This window comes from Panulirus ornatus, chromosome 34 (genome assembly GCF_036320965.1).
Source record: "Panulirus ornatus isolate Po-2019 chromosome 34, ASM3632096v1, whole genome shotgun sequence".
Taxonomy (NCBI): domain Eukaryota; kingdom Metazoa; phylum Arthropoda; class Malacostraca; order Decapoda; family Palinuridae; genus Panulirus; species Panulirus ornatus.
The window spans coordinates 16,550,520-16,564,275 of record NC_092257.1 but is presented as its reverse complement, the minus strand read 5'-3'; the positions used below and the strand labels follow the sequence as shown (position 1 = coordinate 16,564,275).

At 37.8% G+C, this 13,756-nt stretch overlaps 1 protein-coding gene across 6 annotated transcripts in view; it reads left to right on the top strand.

The window, feature by feature from the left end:
* The window catches only part of LOC139759943 (eukaryotic translation initiation factor 2-alpha kinase 1-like), a 49,636-nt gene extending 37,813 nt beyond the window's left edge, over window positions 1-11,823 (top strand). For 4 of the 6 annotated variants that reach the window (XM_071682599.1, XM_071682596.1, XM_071682598.1 and 1 more), the window contains 5 exons: window positions 585-836; window positions 2,885-3,689; window positions 4,025-4,243; window positions 5,010-5,150; window positions 8,794-11,823. In XM_071682599.1, coding sequence (XP_071538700.1) covers window positions 585-836; window positions 2,885-3,689; window positions 4,025-4,243; window positions 5,010-5,150; window positions 8,794-9,195 — 1,819 coding nt within the window. In that variant the 3' untranslated portion in view covers window positions 9,196-11,823. Of the gene's footprint in view, window positions 1-584; window positions 837-2,884; window positions 3,690-4,024; window positions 4,244-5,009; window positions 5,151-8,793 lie in introns of those variants that run through there. The other 2 variants (XR_011715176.1, XR_011715177.1) reach the window with 1 other exon arrangement.
* The last annotated feature ends 1,933 nt before the right edge of the window (window positions 11,824-13,756 follow it).

The following is a 13,756-nucleotide window of genomic DNA, read 5'->3' as shown; positions in this document are numbered from 1 at the left end:
AATGGCCATATGTTGAATAGTTGTGCAAAACCAGAGATCTTTTTGTTGCATTATTAAAGGTAGTGAAATTAGATCTTAATGAGATAGGGAGGATTAAAAGCAAAAATTTGAATGGACACAAACTTCTATGACTGAATAGAAAAGTGCCAGGTGACCACACTGAAGTATTTATGTGTATAAAAGAAAGGGATGTAAAATTAGTGCAGAAGGTAAAATATGTGCAGGGGAATAAACCAACTAAATTTACAACATATAGCGTGATAGTTTTTGACAATATGAATATAGCAGGGTTCTGATTGTATTGTTTGGAAACAGAGAGGAGTTAACAAAGGAATAGTGTATATAAACTAGGTGAATAAGGATATTCTTATTTTCTTTGGGATTGTTGATTTATTGCTTTCTATTCTTTTCTTTGAATCTTATCACAAAGAGAGTGAGGCAGATTGAGCTAGTTATCTGCAGAAGAGTGCAAGACTTATTTTCTCATGCACCTGAATTTTTTCAATCAAAAATGATTTTAACGTTAATCCTTACATTATAGATTCATTATAATATGACAGAGATGATGTGTTTTATTTCAACAGCCAATCTGACAGCAGTAACAGTGACAGCTTATTACGTGAAGTTCAGGCTCTTGCACGATTGGATCATCCGCACGTTGTGCGGTATCATTGCACCTGGGCACAGTTTTATGTCCTTCCTCCACACCTCAGTCACAGCGACCAACTCACTGAGAAGTTTGAGAGAAGACTTCAGAGACAGAAATCAGACGTCACCAAACCAAAAATTTCAAAAGTATCTGCATTACCCACGTTAAGAATTAAAGAGTTATCAAGGTAATTTGTATACTGGAAATATTTATTGATCATGTAACTGACATCATTTCTATGCTGTATCTGCATACACACTCTCTCACATACACACACTTGAATACATACGAACTTCTGTAGTGAAGTAGTTGGTATCACTGACCATCGTACATGCACAGGCTACCTTGGATCAAGCCTCCATAGATTTGAATCCTAGTCTTGGCAGCTGGTCCACTTAGCTGTTCATCCTCCTTTAGGGGCTGGTGATTGAATGGGTGCCTTGCATAGGATAAGGTGTGTGTGTGTGTGTGTGTGTGTGTAATCTCAAATGGTAATCAAACATGTACACATTCATATGTGCCTTCCAAGACTGTAGTTTTAGGCCTCCCACAGTGTCAGGTTATGAAGGTTGTTGATCATGTATTTTGAAGTTCTTCATTTTTACAACTATGTTCCAACTAGGTCACACATTTGTCTTTACATTCTGAGCCAAAGTTTTTGATTACTAGTTAAGAGCAGGCCTACCAAGTGGGCAGGGATACCAGAGCAAAAGCCCCAAGGCTCAGAAAAGCAAAGGTGAAATTTGAAAATATTGATAAAATGATTGATCAATTAACAGAATAAAAGTGAGATAAACGTAGATTTATGGCAACTGTTATTTATCTTTCTTGTTATCTTCCCAGTCCCCTTTCAGAGGGGGGCTGGGGGAAGCTTGAATGGCCATATGCCATCCAATAAAGTATTCCACTCGACTCTGTCATGTACTTTCTCCAGAATCATAAGAGTTGCATATTGCATCTTACCCTTTGATAGATACGTTTCCACAGCCATTATTACTGCAAAAATTTCATCCACACATTCCCTGCCTTTCCTAACACCCTCTTGCCCCTCACTTATTCTGCATTCAGTCACTTCCATCTCTATCATCCAACACTCATGCTTACACTTTTCTTGGTATACTTAACATTCTTACTCTCCTATAATTGCAACACACTTCTGCTTCCATGCTAAATTACATATCAAATGCATCCAGTCTATCACACTTTCTCCTCCAAACTTCAACTTTCTAGCTGTAATCCCATCCACTCCAGGTGCCTTCCCTACCATCAGTCTCATTATTACACCTTTTTACGTGTCTTCTTTCTGTAGACCCTTGCATTTTTATCCTTTCCCTTCCATCGTTCATACCTATGCTTGCAACAACTTTTACTATCACCTTCTCCCACATTCATCTGTTCTTCAAAGTACTTGTTCCATCTGACTTTCACATTCATCTTTTGATTTAGCAACTCCCCTTCCTTACTTCTCACATGTACATTTCTACTCATATCACATTTTGTCCTCCATACTTCAACATTCCAGCCATATCCCATCCACTCTAGGTGCTTTTACTGTCTTTAGCCTCATTATCACTCTTTTTACCTCCCTTCTTATTTTAGGCTCCTGCATTTGTATCCTTTCCTTTCATCCTCCATACCCATGCAAGTAACATCTGCTGCATCACTTTTTCCACATTCATGATTTCCTGAAAATACTCTTTCCATCTTCCTTTCACTTATTTTGATTCAGCAACTCCTCTTGTTTACTTCTCACATTTACATTCCCACCCTTACATCCCCCTCTTGCCTTTTTCTCCTTCCAGTACAATTTCTTATTTTCTCTAATCTTCGAATCACTCAAGTTTCTTCCAAAATCATCATCCACTCTTTCTGTGCTTCCTTCCATGAAAGGTGACTCCTTGCTCATGATGCTACCACTTGCAGGCAGTCCCAGAACACTACAATGATATATTTATTCATATGAGGTTTTTAGTGTATACAGGTGATGTGCTGTCAGTTGCATGAGCCAGGTCATGTGAAGCACTCTGGAAACTATGGCAAGGTTGTGGATTGGGGCTTCTGGTTTCATTGCATTGCAGCGTGAGAGTAGATGTGGGTGAATGAGGCCAATTCTTTTCCTGTTCCTGGTAACACCTTACTCACATAGAAAAAGCAAACAAGTAAGAAAAAAAGAAAGATCTTCAGAAGGTGAAGAATTTGATGATTACTCAAGGTGTACTTTATTTTTTCTTTCAGCACATCAGAAGGCGAAGAAGTTGATGAAGAAACATCGGGTGGAATATCTTTCCAAGAAGAGAACATGTCAAAGAATAAAATCACTTACACACCTAATGTCCCCCGAACTTGTAATATTGTGTATAAAGAAAATGGAGAAATGAATTGTAACTTTTGTGGTTTAGAAATAGTGGGCAATAAGAAGAGGGAATCTGCTCATAGTCACAGCTTTCAAAAAAGCCTAGAGTTTGTTAACAGAAGGAAAGTTTCAACTGTAAATTCTTATCAGCCCATTGATGATAGCTCATTTAGTTTTAACAAATTCAGCAGCAAAGAAAACTTTCATACAAAAAGTTCATCAGATGAAAGTATAGTATTTTGTGATAATGATCGTAACAGCAGTGAGATTAAAAGTCAAACAAGCTTCAGGTCTTGGTCAAAAAAATCAGGTTCCTCGAGTTTTGAAAATATTGTAGATGTCTCTAGTGAAAAAGATGCAGTTGCAGTATGGAGTCAGTCCAGATATTCTGGCATATCTTCTTATGAGGCTTGTGGAAAACCTATTATGTCTTACCACCCTCTTGCAAACAGAGAACAACAGCTTCAGAGACATTCTCATATGCCTCAAATGACCCTTTTTATCCAAATGGGACTTTGTGGTGAATCTTTAAAAGACTGGCTACAACGTCGCAGTGAATTTCACACTTCTGGTTCTGAGGGCAAACGATTCTCTGTAGATCAAAGTGAATGCCTTGGCCTGTTCAAGCAGATGCTCATGGCTATTCAGTACATCCACTCACAGAATATTATACATCGAGATGTAAAGGTAAGCTATATCAATCAAGGTTTATTTACCAATTTATTGATTTGTTATTTAGGATTTTTTAAAAGTATCTTGTCATTACATATTTTTTTTTTGTTTTAAGGACCAAAACTCATTCCTTTCAAGTAAAGGATGAAAAAAAGTAGAAAAATTTATGCCGGATTCAATTGCAAAATCTAAGGTAAGAAAGTTTCAAGTGCCTAAGTGTGATCCCCATTGCCTGTTGCTTGACAATGTTAACAGATTTCATTCTGATGCACTAAGTGCTAATGATATTTTCACCGTCAACTTTATCTGAAATAGCCAATGTTTTTTTCAGTATTTTCCTTCTGTTTCAGCCAGCTAATATATTCTTCACACTTGATGGAAGGCATATTCAACTAGGTGACTTTGGGCTTGCTCGCCCACTGCCAGAAGTAATTGCCAGCAGAAGTGGAGAGACAGATATAGACCAGTCTACCCTGACACCAATATTGGAGCATGCACTAAATACTCATGGTGTAGGCACACCAATCTATGCAGCTCCAGAACTCAAGATTGGTCATTATGATGCCAAGGTATGGTAGCTTGGTAGCTCGTATGTTCAGAAACACTATATTGTCCTCAAACATTTCATTTCCAGCATATCTACCATCATGCGTACAACCCTATCTATAGCCTATGCCTCGCAACCATATAATATTGTTGGAACTGCCATTCCTTCAAAGATAACCTTTTGTGCTAACCAAGCCAATGCTCTCTCTTTCCACGCATTCTTCATTGCTCCCAGGACCTCAGCCCCATTCCCCACCATTTGAGTCATTTCTGCTTTCAATGGTTCCATTTGCTGCCAAGTCCACTCATGGATATCTAGAAAAATTCATTATCTTCTCTTGTACCCCTTTGAACAATGCTATGTACCCTCAGGGGTACACATTGTACCCCAGTTGGACAACACTGACATAAAGCCACGTTTCTTGAAGGGAGATGGTGTTGAACAATGTAAAGTAGTCCTTCCTTTATAACCCTTATAGGGAAGAAGTAGCTTTTCCAGTGTTCAGAACTCATTTTATGTTGCTCTCTAGATATGCATTTTATGAAGAACTGAGTCAATAACAAGCCTGTGATATAAAAGAAGTAATGTAAGTTTGATTTTCATTTTTCTTAAATGAGCCGAATAAAGTATGTATAGTGCAGACAAGTTTATGTTTAATGCTGTCAGTTAATTTTGTAAGATCTCTGTTATTAGACATGACTGTCTGTTTATGAAGTGGTAAATACTTTTGATATATGAAACATTTACTTACAAAGAATATTACCTCAGTTTTCTTTGCTTGTTTCCAGAGTGATATGCACAATTTAGGAATTATTCTACTGGAGCTCTTCCAACCATTTCAGACAGGATCTGAGAGGATCCATGTCATTAATTCCCTCAAAAGTAAACGACACTTGGACCAGGATTTGATCATCTCATCACCTGATATTGTAAGTATTATTGCTGGATTATCTTTTATTGTTTCTCTTATTATTGTTTCTCTACCATGTCATACGGTAGTTTCATTTGTATTTCTTTGTTGAAGGCCTGTTTGATGCTGGTGGTCTGAACTTGCTTTATGTTGTGCATCCTAACTGGTCTGAACTTGTTTTTTTTGTGCTGTCTGGCTGGTCTGATACACCATATAGTAAGCAGTCCAACTCTCTTTTAGAGAAATTCAAGGATCATCCCATGAGTTTTCTTATACTTGACCGTATGACAATCATTTCATTTTCCATGTGTATTACCTACAGTATATCTACTTTATGTGGATTTGATTTGCACACTGTACTTAGCGTGTCAATCTTGCAGAGAATCATCTTAATATGGAAGTTTAAAGACTGGGCTTTCTACTTTCACCCTCATGTATACAAATGAAATTCATATATGTGAATTAGCTCCTTCTCTTATTATCCAGAGTATACTGAGGCTGAGCTTTTGCATAGGTAATTATTATCCTGAGTTAACCTGGGTTGCTTATATTCTGAAAATTATCCCAGGATTATTCATGGATTTCTATTTTTCTTTCTTTTATACATATTTACCATTTCCCGCATTAGTAGGGTTGTGTCAAGAACAGAGGACTAAGCCTTATTCTAGATATATTTTTGTTATTCCCAATGTCAAGAGCGTGGGAGGTGTCATTTCTATTAATAGATGGCAGCATGAACATTTATTTACATGAGCAAGCAACAGCAAGGATAGGCATCTTTCAGAAGAGGTGCAAGTTTCTGGCTTATTTCCTCTTGCTTTCCCACGTTTTTGTGATTGTTATGACTATCACAAAAATGAAGACAATTCTTCATCTGAAGAGGAAACAAGCTCTGACTCAGATAGTTTAACTAATACCATGAATTGGACTAATCTTTCTTTGTGTTACACTTGCCTAATCAATTGTTTGTGCAGGTAATAGCATTGTCAGTTATGCATTTGATGAACATTTGAATATATTGCAGTATTTTAACTCTTTGCTTTACAAGAAATATTTGACATGGTATGTGAAGACTGGTACATATACAGAGCAAATGTTTGCAGTAGTATCAGGAAATAATCAAAATCATGAATTATATCCTATGTCAAGCTATGAAGTAAGAGAATATGATTTGTGCATTCCCTTATAAGTTGTCATTTTTTCTCCATCATTGTTTTCTTTTTTTACAATCTAAAAATTTACAGGCCTGTTTTCTAAATATCTTTGCATTTGCAGAGGTAACTGGTATTCACAGTATCAGTTCATTTCCACATGGCATGTTTTCTAAAATGATAACATTTGTAACTTTGCTCGTATTTAAACATTTCAAAATTGAATCTAAGGGAAGGGGTTGATTCAGATGGCTTTTGAAATGCATGAATTATTTCCACATGATTTGGATTTCCGTAAATAGACACTAGACAGTTGATACAGAATGGTGTTGAGGCTCAGAGAAGTACATATGAGTATTTATCAGTACATTTATTAATCAGTGGAACTGCAACCAAATTAAGAAATAGAATATATAAAGATAGGAATTACCTTTTCCTTTTTTTCGTTACTTTTGAATAGTTAATATTTTTTCATTCATCACTATTAATATTATTATTATTATTATTATTGTTATTATTATTATTATTATAATATCATTATGTTATATTATAATATATTATATTACATTATGTGGTGATAAAAAGAGAGGTTGTAAAAGCTAAAAAGGGTATGCTGAAATGGTTTTGACATGGAGAGAATGAGTAAGGGAATAAGGAGAATGTGGAGACCAAATTGGATAGAAGGATGGAATAAAAAAAAGTATTTTTGTGATTGGGGCCTGAACAGGCTGTAGGGTGAAAGGCATGCATGGGATAGATTGAATTGGAATGATGTATACAGGGGTCAATGTGCTGTCAGTGGACTGAACTAGGGCATGTGAAGTGTCCAGGGTAGGGATAGGGAGCTGTGGTTTCAGTGCATTACACATGACAGCTAGGGAATGGATGTGGGCTGATGCAGCCTTTCTTTGTCTGTTCCTTGTGCTACCTTGTTAACCCAGGAAACTGTGATCAAGTATGAAGAAAAAGTCTCCTTCCCAAGCTCACTTACTCTCACCACCCTCTTCACCCCAACATTCACTCTTCTTTTCTGAAAACCCATACAAATCTTCACCTTAGCCTCCACAAGATAATGATCAGACATCCCTCCAGTTGCACCTCTCAGCACATTATTATCGTTATTGTTTTTTTTTTTTTTTTTTATACTTTGTCGCTGTCTCCCGCGTTTGCGAGGTAGCGTTATTGTTATTATTATTATTATTATTATTATTATTATATTGTTATTATTATTTTGTAACTTTAAGGTCACCTCTACGTGGGCTCCTGCAATTTTAAGGCTGTCCTACAGTCAGTAGTGGGAAAAGGCTGGACTCCTTTGGAGCAAGAAATTCTCTGACAAGATTTTACTCTGTTGACATAACCTTGCCAAATGTGACATTGCACCCACAGCATAACTTTAAGCTGGCACAGGCCACTAATGCCTGTCACTGGAATAATCAAGCAACATTATTCTACCATTTCATAGAGAACATATAGCCAAATAACATGACTTATTCATTTGATTATTTATTCAGCTCTTCAGCACTGTGGATGAAGATCTTAATGGGTATTTAAATATTAGGTAGAAGTAGCAGTTACGAATTTTAGGTGGGAGCATTAGGTAAAAGTAGTTGCTCAGAACATTGGGTAGAAGTAGTTGGTTGGAAGATTTGGTAGAAAACACTGTGCTAGAGTTGCCCTCTGCCAGTAGGTGAGGTAATAAAGGCTATGAAGCAGCACTGGAGTTTACCAGTTATGGAGACTTTTTTGCCTTGGCCACTCCCTTGAGGGAGTTCCTGAAGGGAATGGGCATCATGGGTATGGATAAATAGGTAGATGAATGGATAATGATTAAAGGACGTTAGATTAATTATGACAGTTTTAAGAAGAAAGCACAAGGGAATTGTGTAATTTATGCATGAAAAGAGCCTGACAATCTTTACATTGTCAGAAACATGTATACAACAAAGAGAGAGGTTTCAGCATTAGATTAAGGATTTGTGTAAGTATAGATATAGATGATTGTGAGTATAAAGGATCTAGTCCTAGTATATGTCTTTCAGACATCACTTGTAGTTTTCTTTAGAAGTATCCATTGCATAGATCCCTTGGTGTCACCTAATATTGGGCTTAATCTATCAGACAAGAATGCACATTGTTACCAAAGCAGTTTCATTAAATACCTAGGTTTTCTTTGGCTTCCTGGTCTAGTTGATCTTGCCAGAACTGAATCACCTGTGGGTCACATCAAACCACGGCCATCCTGTTTGTTGGGACGATCAGAATTCTAAAGATGGGAAGATGTTTGGCAGTTAAGATTCTTTTCAGATGTTGGTACTTGTTTAGGTGTTATAGAGTAATTTCAATTTAATTGTAGAATAAGTGAAAGATTGATAGAAAGATTGATAATAGTACATACATGAGATGTACAGTGTAAGTTAAGGTACACTGGATCATACTGCATGAAGTGAAAAGCTTTGTATGCATGAGTTTAAATACTGTTGCAGTTGATATTTTAGGATATTTTTTCAGGCACCATGGATATTGAAACTCACTGACCCAGAACCAGGTAAACGACCATCTGCTTCAGAAGTGCTGAAGTCATCATTGTTTAGGATACCATCACTAGAGGGGCAACGTCAGCTGTACCATACTCAGCACACGGATATAAGGTCCAGCAACTCCATCACTATTCAAAGAACTGATGTCGTGCAAAATTTTTACTCTTCAGTGAAGTTGGAGGATCATGATAAAGGATTACTAAAAGAAAAGTCAGAAGAGTGGGAAAGAATTATTGAAAATGCAAAGTTAAAAGAAGAAAATTTAAAGCTAAAAGAAATGGTGGCAAAATTGCAAGAACAGATAGAAAAACAAAACTCTTCTGAAGCAAATGAAAAAACCATGCCTAAGCAGCTGATTGAGAGATTAAACTGATAAAGCAATGGAGAACTAACTGCTGCAGGTGGATGAATGATAATAGCAGCAGGTTAGGAACTTGCAACAGTAGCAACTCGCATGCTAATTGTAGCTGATGGTATAGAGAATTTCAGTAAAGGATCATGAGTTATTATGAGAGAAGGATTTGAATAGTAGGAATTAGTGATTATTTAAATATAATATCATGTCATGACCAAACTGCAGCAGCAGGTCATTAGCTGAAGAGTATAGCAGGATCCTGTTGTAAATTGTACAGGCATTATTTTAGCTGAGTACAACAGGATGCTTAAAGAATTTCAAATCTGTGGCATCATATTATTTTGTTTTCACTAGTCCGAGAAAATCCCATCAGACACTTGTAGCAAACTGAGAGTATTCTCTAGTGGTGAAGGGAGTACACTGTACACCACAAAGGGATAAAATTACTATTTCATATTTATTTTATACCAAAACTTCTGTGAAGAAGTTTATTCAGTATGATTACATTGCATTAAATGTGTATTTGATGAAGCATTGAGAGGTTGCTGGCATACACTGTATCAGGTTAGAGATGACTCTTGTGGCTCTTGGAGTGGTGGACGTATTTGCTTTGAAGAATTGGTGTGAGAAATACTTAAAAGACAGAGGGGCTTTCATGTGGAATTTATGGATCCGAAGAAAGCATATGAAAATGTTGATAGATATGCTCTCTAGAAGGTGTGTGAAACATAAGCTACTTGAAGCAAGGAAGACTTTTTAATATGTGTGTGAGTAGGAAGAGAGGAGGGTGAGTGGTTCTAGGTGAAACTGGATCTGCAACAGGGGTGTTTGATTTCACCATAGCTATTTAATTAATTTTTGGATGGGTTTGTGAGGATGAATGCAAGGGTCTTGGAAAAAGGAGCAGATATGTAGTGTGTTGGAGGGTGGGGGCTAGGAGATGAGTCATTTGTTGTTTTGTGATGACATAGTACTGGTTGTAGACTTAGGTGAGAAACTGCAGAAGTTGATTTTGAGTTTGAGAGATTGTGTGAATGGAGAAAGTTTGTAAATGTAAATATAAGGCAGATTATTAGGTTTAGTTTTAGAGAGAGACAATGAAGAGATGTAGCTAGGATGCCATTTGGTAAACATGTGACTACCCAAGTGGAAGTTGGGTGCATTGAAGTCTGGCAACATGCTTATCATGAAATTTATTATGTGGACAAGAAAGGGAACTATTTACAAATTTTGTCAGTAGTAAAGTTATCCAGTTTGTATAGACCTACACTAATATTAATGTTACAATTCTTTGTGTATTTAACAATAGAAGATTCAGTGATATTTCTCGTGGTACAAGAGTTAGAGTTAATAACTGAGATGGCTTTACTCCAGTCAGTACATTGATCTAAGTTGTAACATGATTAAACGAGGCATTAGATTCTTGTCCTGTTTTTATACTATATTTATGTTGCTTAAGTCTAACAGAAAGATCCTTACCATTTTGCCCAACATAAAACTTATCACAACATTTACATGGCACTCTATAAATGCATCCTGTGAAATATTCTAGTGAGTTCCTGATTATATTCTTTGTAGTATTGTTGTTGCTGAAGGCACCATTTACATTAAAGGATTTAAGCAATGTGGGAAGTGAGGTAAAATCATTACTAAAGGGGAGAACTAAAAGGTTCTTGGTGTCAATGGGAGGTTTTGGTTTAACTCTATAAAATGTTTTTTGCCATCTTAACAGATTTATCAATGAAAGATCTAGGATACTTTAACTGCGTGTCATAGAAGGCAACAAAAAGGGGTGGGAGTGGGGAGGCTAAAAATCCTCTTCTCCAGTTTTGATTTTCCAAAAGAAGGAACAGAGAAGGGGACCAAGAGAGGACTTTTTCCTTTAAGGCTCAGTCATCTGTTCATGACCAAATTGGAGGTGGAAAGATGGAGTGAAAAGGATTTTGTGTGATCGGGGCCTGAACATGCAGGAGGGTGAAAGGAGGGCAAGGAATAGAGTGAATTGGAGCGATGTGGTATACAGGGGTTGACGTGCTGTCAGTGGATTGAATCAAGGCATGTGAAGCGTCCGGGGGAAACCATGGAAAGCTGTGTAGGTATGTATATTTCCGTGTGTGGACGTGTGTATGTACATGTGTATGGGGGGGGTTGGGCCATTTCTTTCGTCTGTTTCCTTGCGCTACCTCGCAAACGCGGGAGACAGCGACAAAGTATAAAAAAAAAAAAAAAAAAAAAGTATAAAAATATGTATATACACGCACGTGTTTTCTGATGCTGCCTTGCTGATGCGGGGAATGGCGATGCTGTTTGCTGTGGGGTGGGGTGGTGCCAGGAATGGATGAAGGCAAGCAAGTATGAATATGTATATGTATGTATATAGGGGATAGGGGAGAAAGAATACTTCCCACCTATTCCCTGCATGTCATAGAAGGTGACTAAAAGGGGAGGGAGTGGGGGGCTGGAAATCCTCCCCTCTTGTTTTTTTTTTTTTTTTTTAATTTTCCAAAAGAAGGAACAGAGAAGGGGGCCAGGTGAGGATATTCCCTCAGAGGCCTAATCCTCTGTTCTTAATGCTACCTTGCTAACGCGGGAGATGGCGAAAAAGCGAAATAGAAGAATATATATATATATATATATATATATATATATATATATATATATATATATATATATATATATATATATATCCTTGGGGATAGGGGAGAAAGAATACTTCCCACATATTCCCTGCGTGTCGTAGAAGGCGACTAAAAGGGAAGGGAGCGGGGGGCTGGAAATCCTCCCCTCTCGTTTTTTTTTTTTTTTTTCCCCAAAAAGAAGGAACAGAGAAGGGGGTTAGGTGAGGATATTCCCTCAAAGGCCCAGTCCTCTGTTCTTAACGCTACCTCGCTATCGCGGGAAATGGCGAATAGTATGAAAGAAAAGAAAGAATATATATATATATATATATATATATATATATATATATATATATTTTTTTTTTTTTTATACTTTGTCGCTGTCTCCCGCGTTTGCGAGGTAGCGCAAGGAAACAGACGAAAGAAATGGCCCAACCCCCCCCCATACACATGTATATACATACGTCCACACACACAAATATACATACCTACACAGCTTTCCATGGTTTACCCCAGATGCTTCACATGCCTTGATTCAATCCACTGACAGCACGTCAACCCCGGTATACCACATCGCTCCAATTTACTCTATTCCTTGCCCTCCTTTCACCCTCCTGCATGTTCAGGCCCCGATCACACAAAAAAACTTTTTCACTCCATCTTTCCACCTCCAATTTGGTCTCCCTCTTCTCCTTGCTCCCTCCACCTCCGACACATATATCCTCTTGGTCAATCTTTCCTCACTCATCCTCTCCATGTGCCCAAACCACTTCAAAACACCCTCTTCTGCTCTCTCAACCACGCTCTTTTTATTTCCACACATCTCTCTTACCCTTACGTTACTCACTCGATCAAACCACCTCACACCACACATTGTCCTCAAACATCTCATTTCCAGCACATCCATCCTCCTGCGCACAACTCTATCCATAGCCCACGCCTCGCAACCATACAACATTGTTGGAGCCACTATTCCTTCAAACATACCCATTTTTGCTTTCCGAGATAATGTTCTCGACTTCCACACATTCTTCAAGGCCCCCAGAATTTTCGCCCCCTCCCCCACCCTATGATCCACTTCCGCTTCCATGGTTCCATCCGCTGCCAGATCCACTCCCAGATATCTAAAACACTTCACTTCCACCAGTTTTTCTCCATTCAAACTCACCTCCCAATTGACTTGACCCTCAACCCTACTGTACCTAATAACCTTGCTCTTATTCACATTTACTCTTAACTTTCTTCTTCCACACACTTTACCAAACTCAGTCACCAGCTTCTGCAGTTTCTCACATGAATCAGCCACCAGCGCTGTATCATCAGCAAACAACAACTGACTCACTTCCCAAGCTCTCTCATCCCCAACAGACTTCATGGTAAATTATATGGGAGGGTATTGATTGAGAGGGTGAAGGCATGTACAGAGCATCAGATTGGGGAAGAGCAGTGTGGTTTCAGAAGTGGTAGAGGATGTGTGGATCAGGTGTTTGCTTTGAAGAATGTATGTGAGAAATACTTAGAAAAGCAAATGGATTTGTATGTAGCATTTATGGATCTGGAGAAGGCATATGATAGAGTTGATAGAGATGCTCTGTGGAAGGTATTAAGAATATATGGTGTGGGAGGAAAGTTGTTAGAAGCAGTGAAAAGTTTTTATCGAGGATGTAAGGCATGTGTACGTATGTGCATATATGACGTATATGTGGGCATTAGTGGATGTGTCTTTCTTTGCTTGTTTCCTAGCTCTATCTCGCTAACATGGGAAGCGGCGATCAAATATGATAAATGATTATATTATACACATTTATATGTAAGTGTTAAGTGGACTTTAAGTCCAAGTGGTTACTTTTTAAGTGAGATGTCTCCTTCAGCAGGGCTTCATCATCATCATTATTAGTGGATGAGAGTACAGTCTCATCAAAGACCTTCTTATCATTTTTCTTCTGCATGAAATGCAGCCC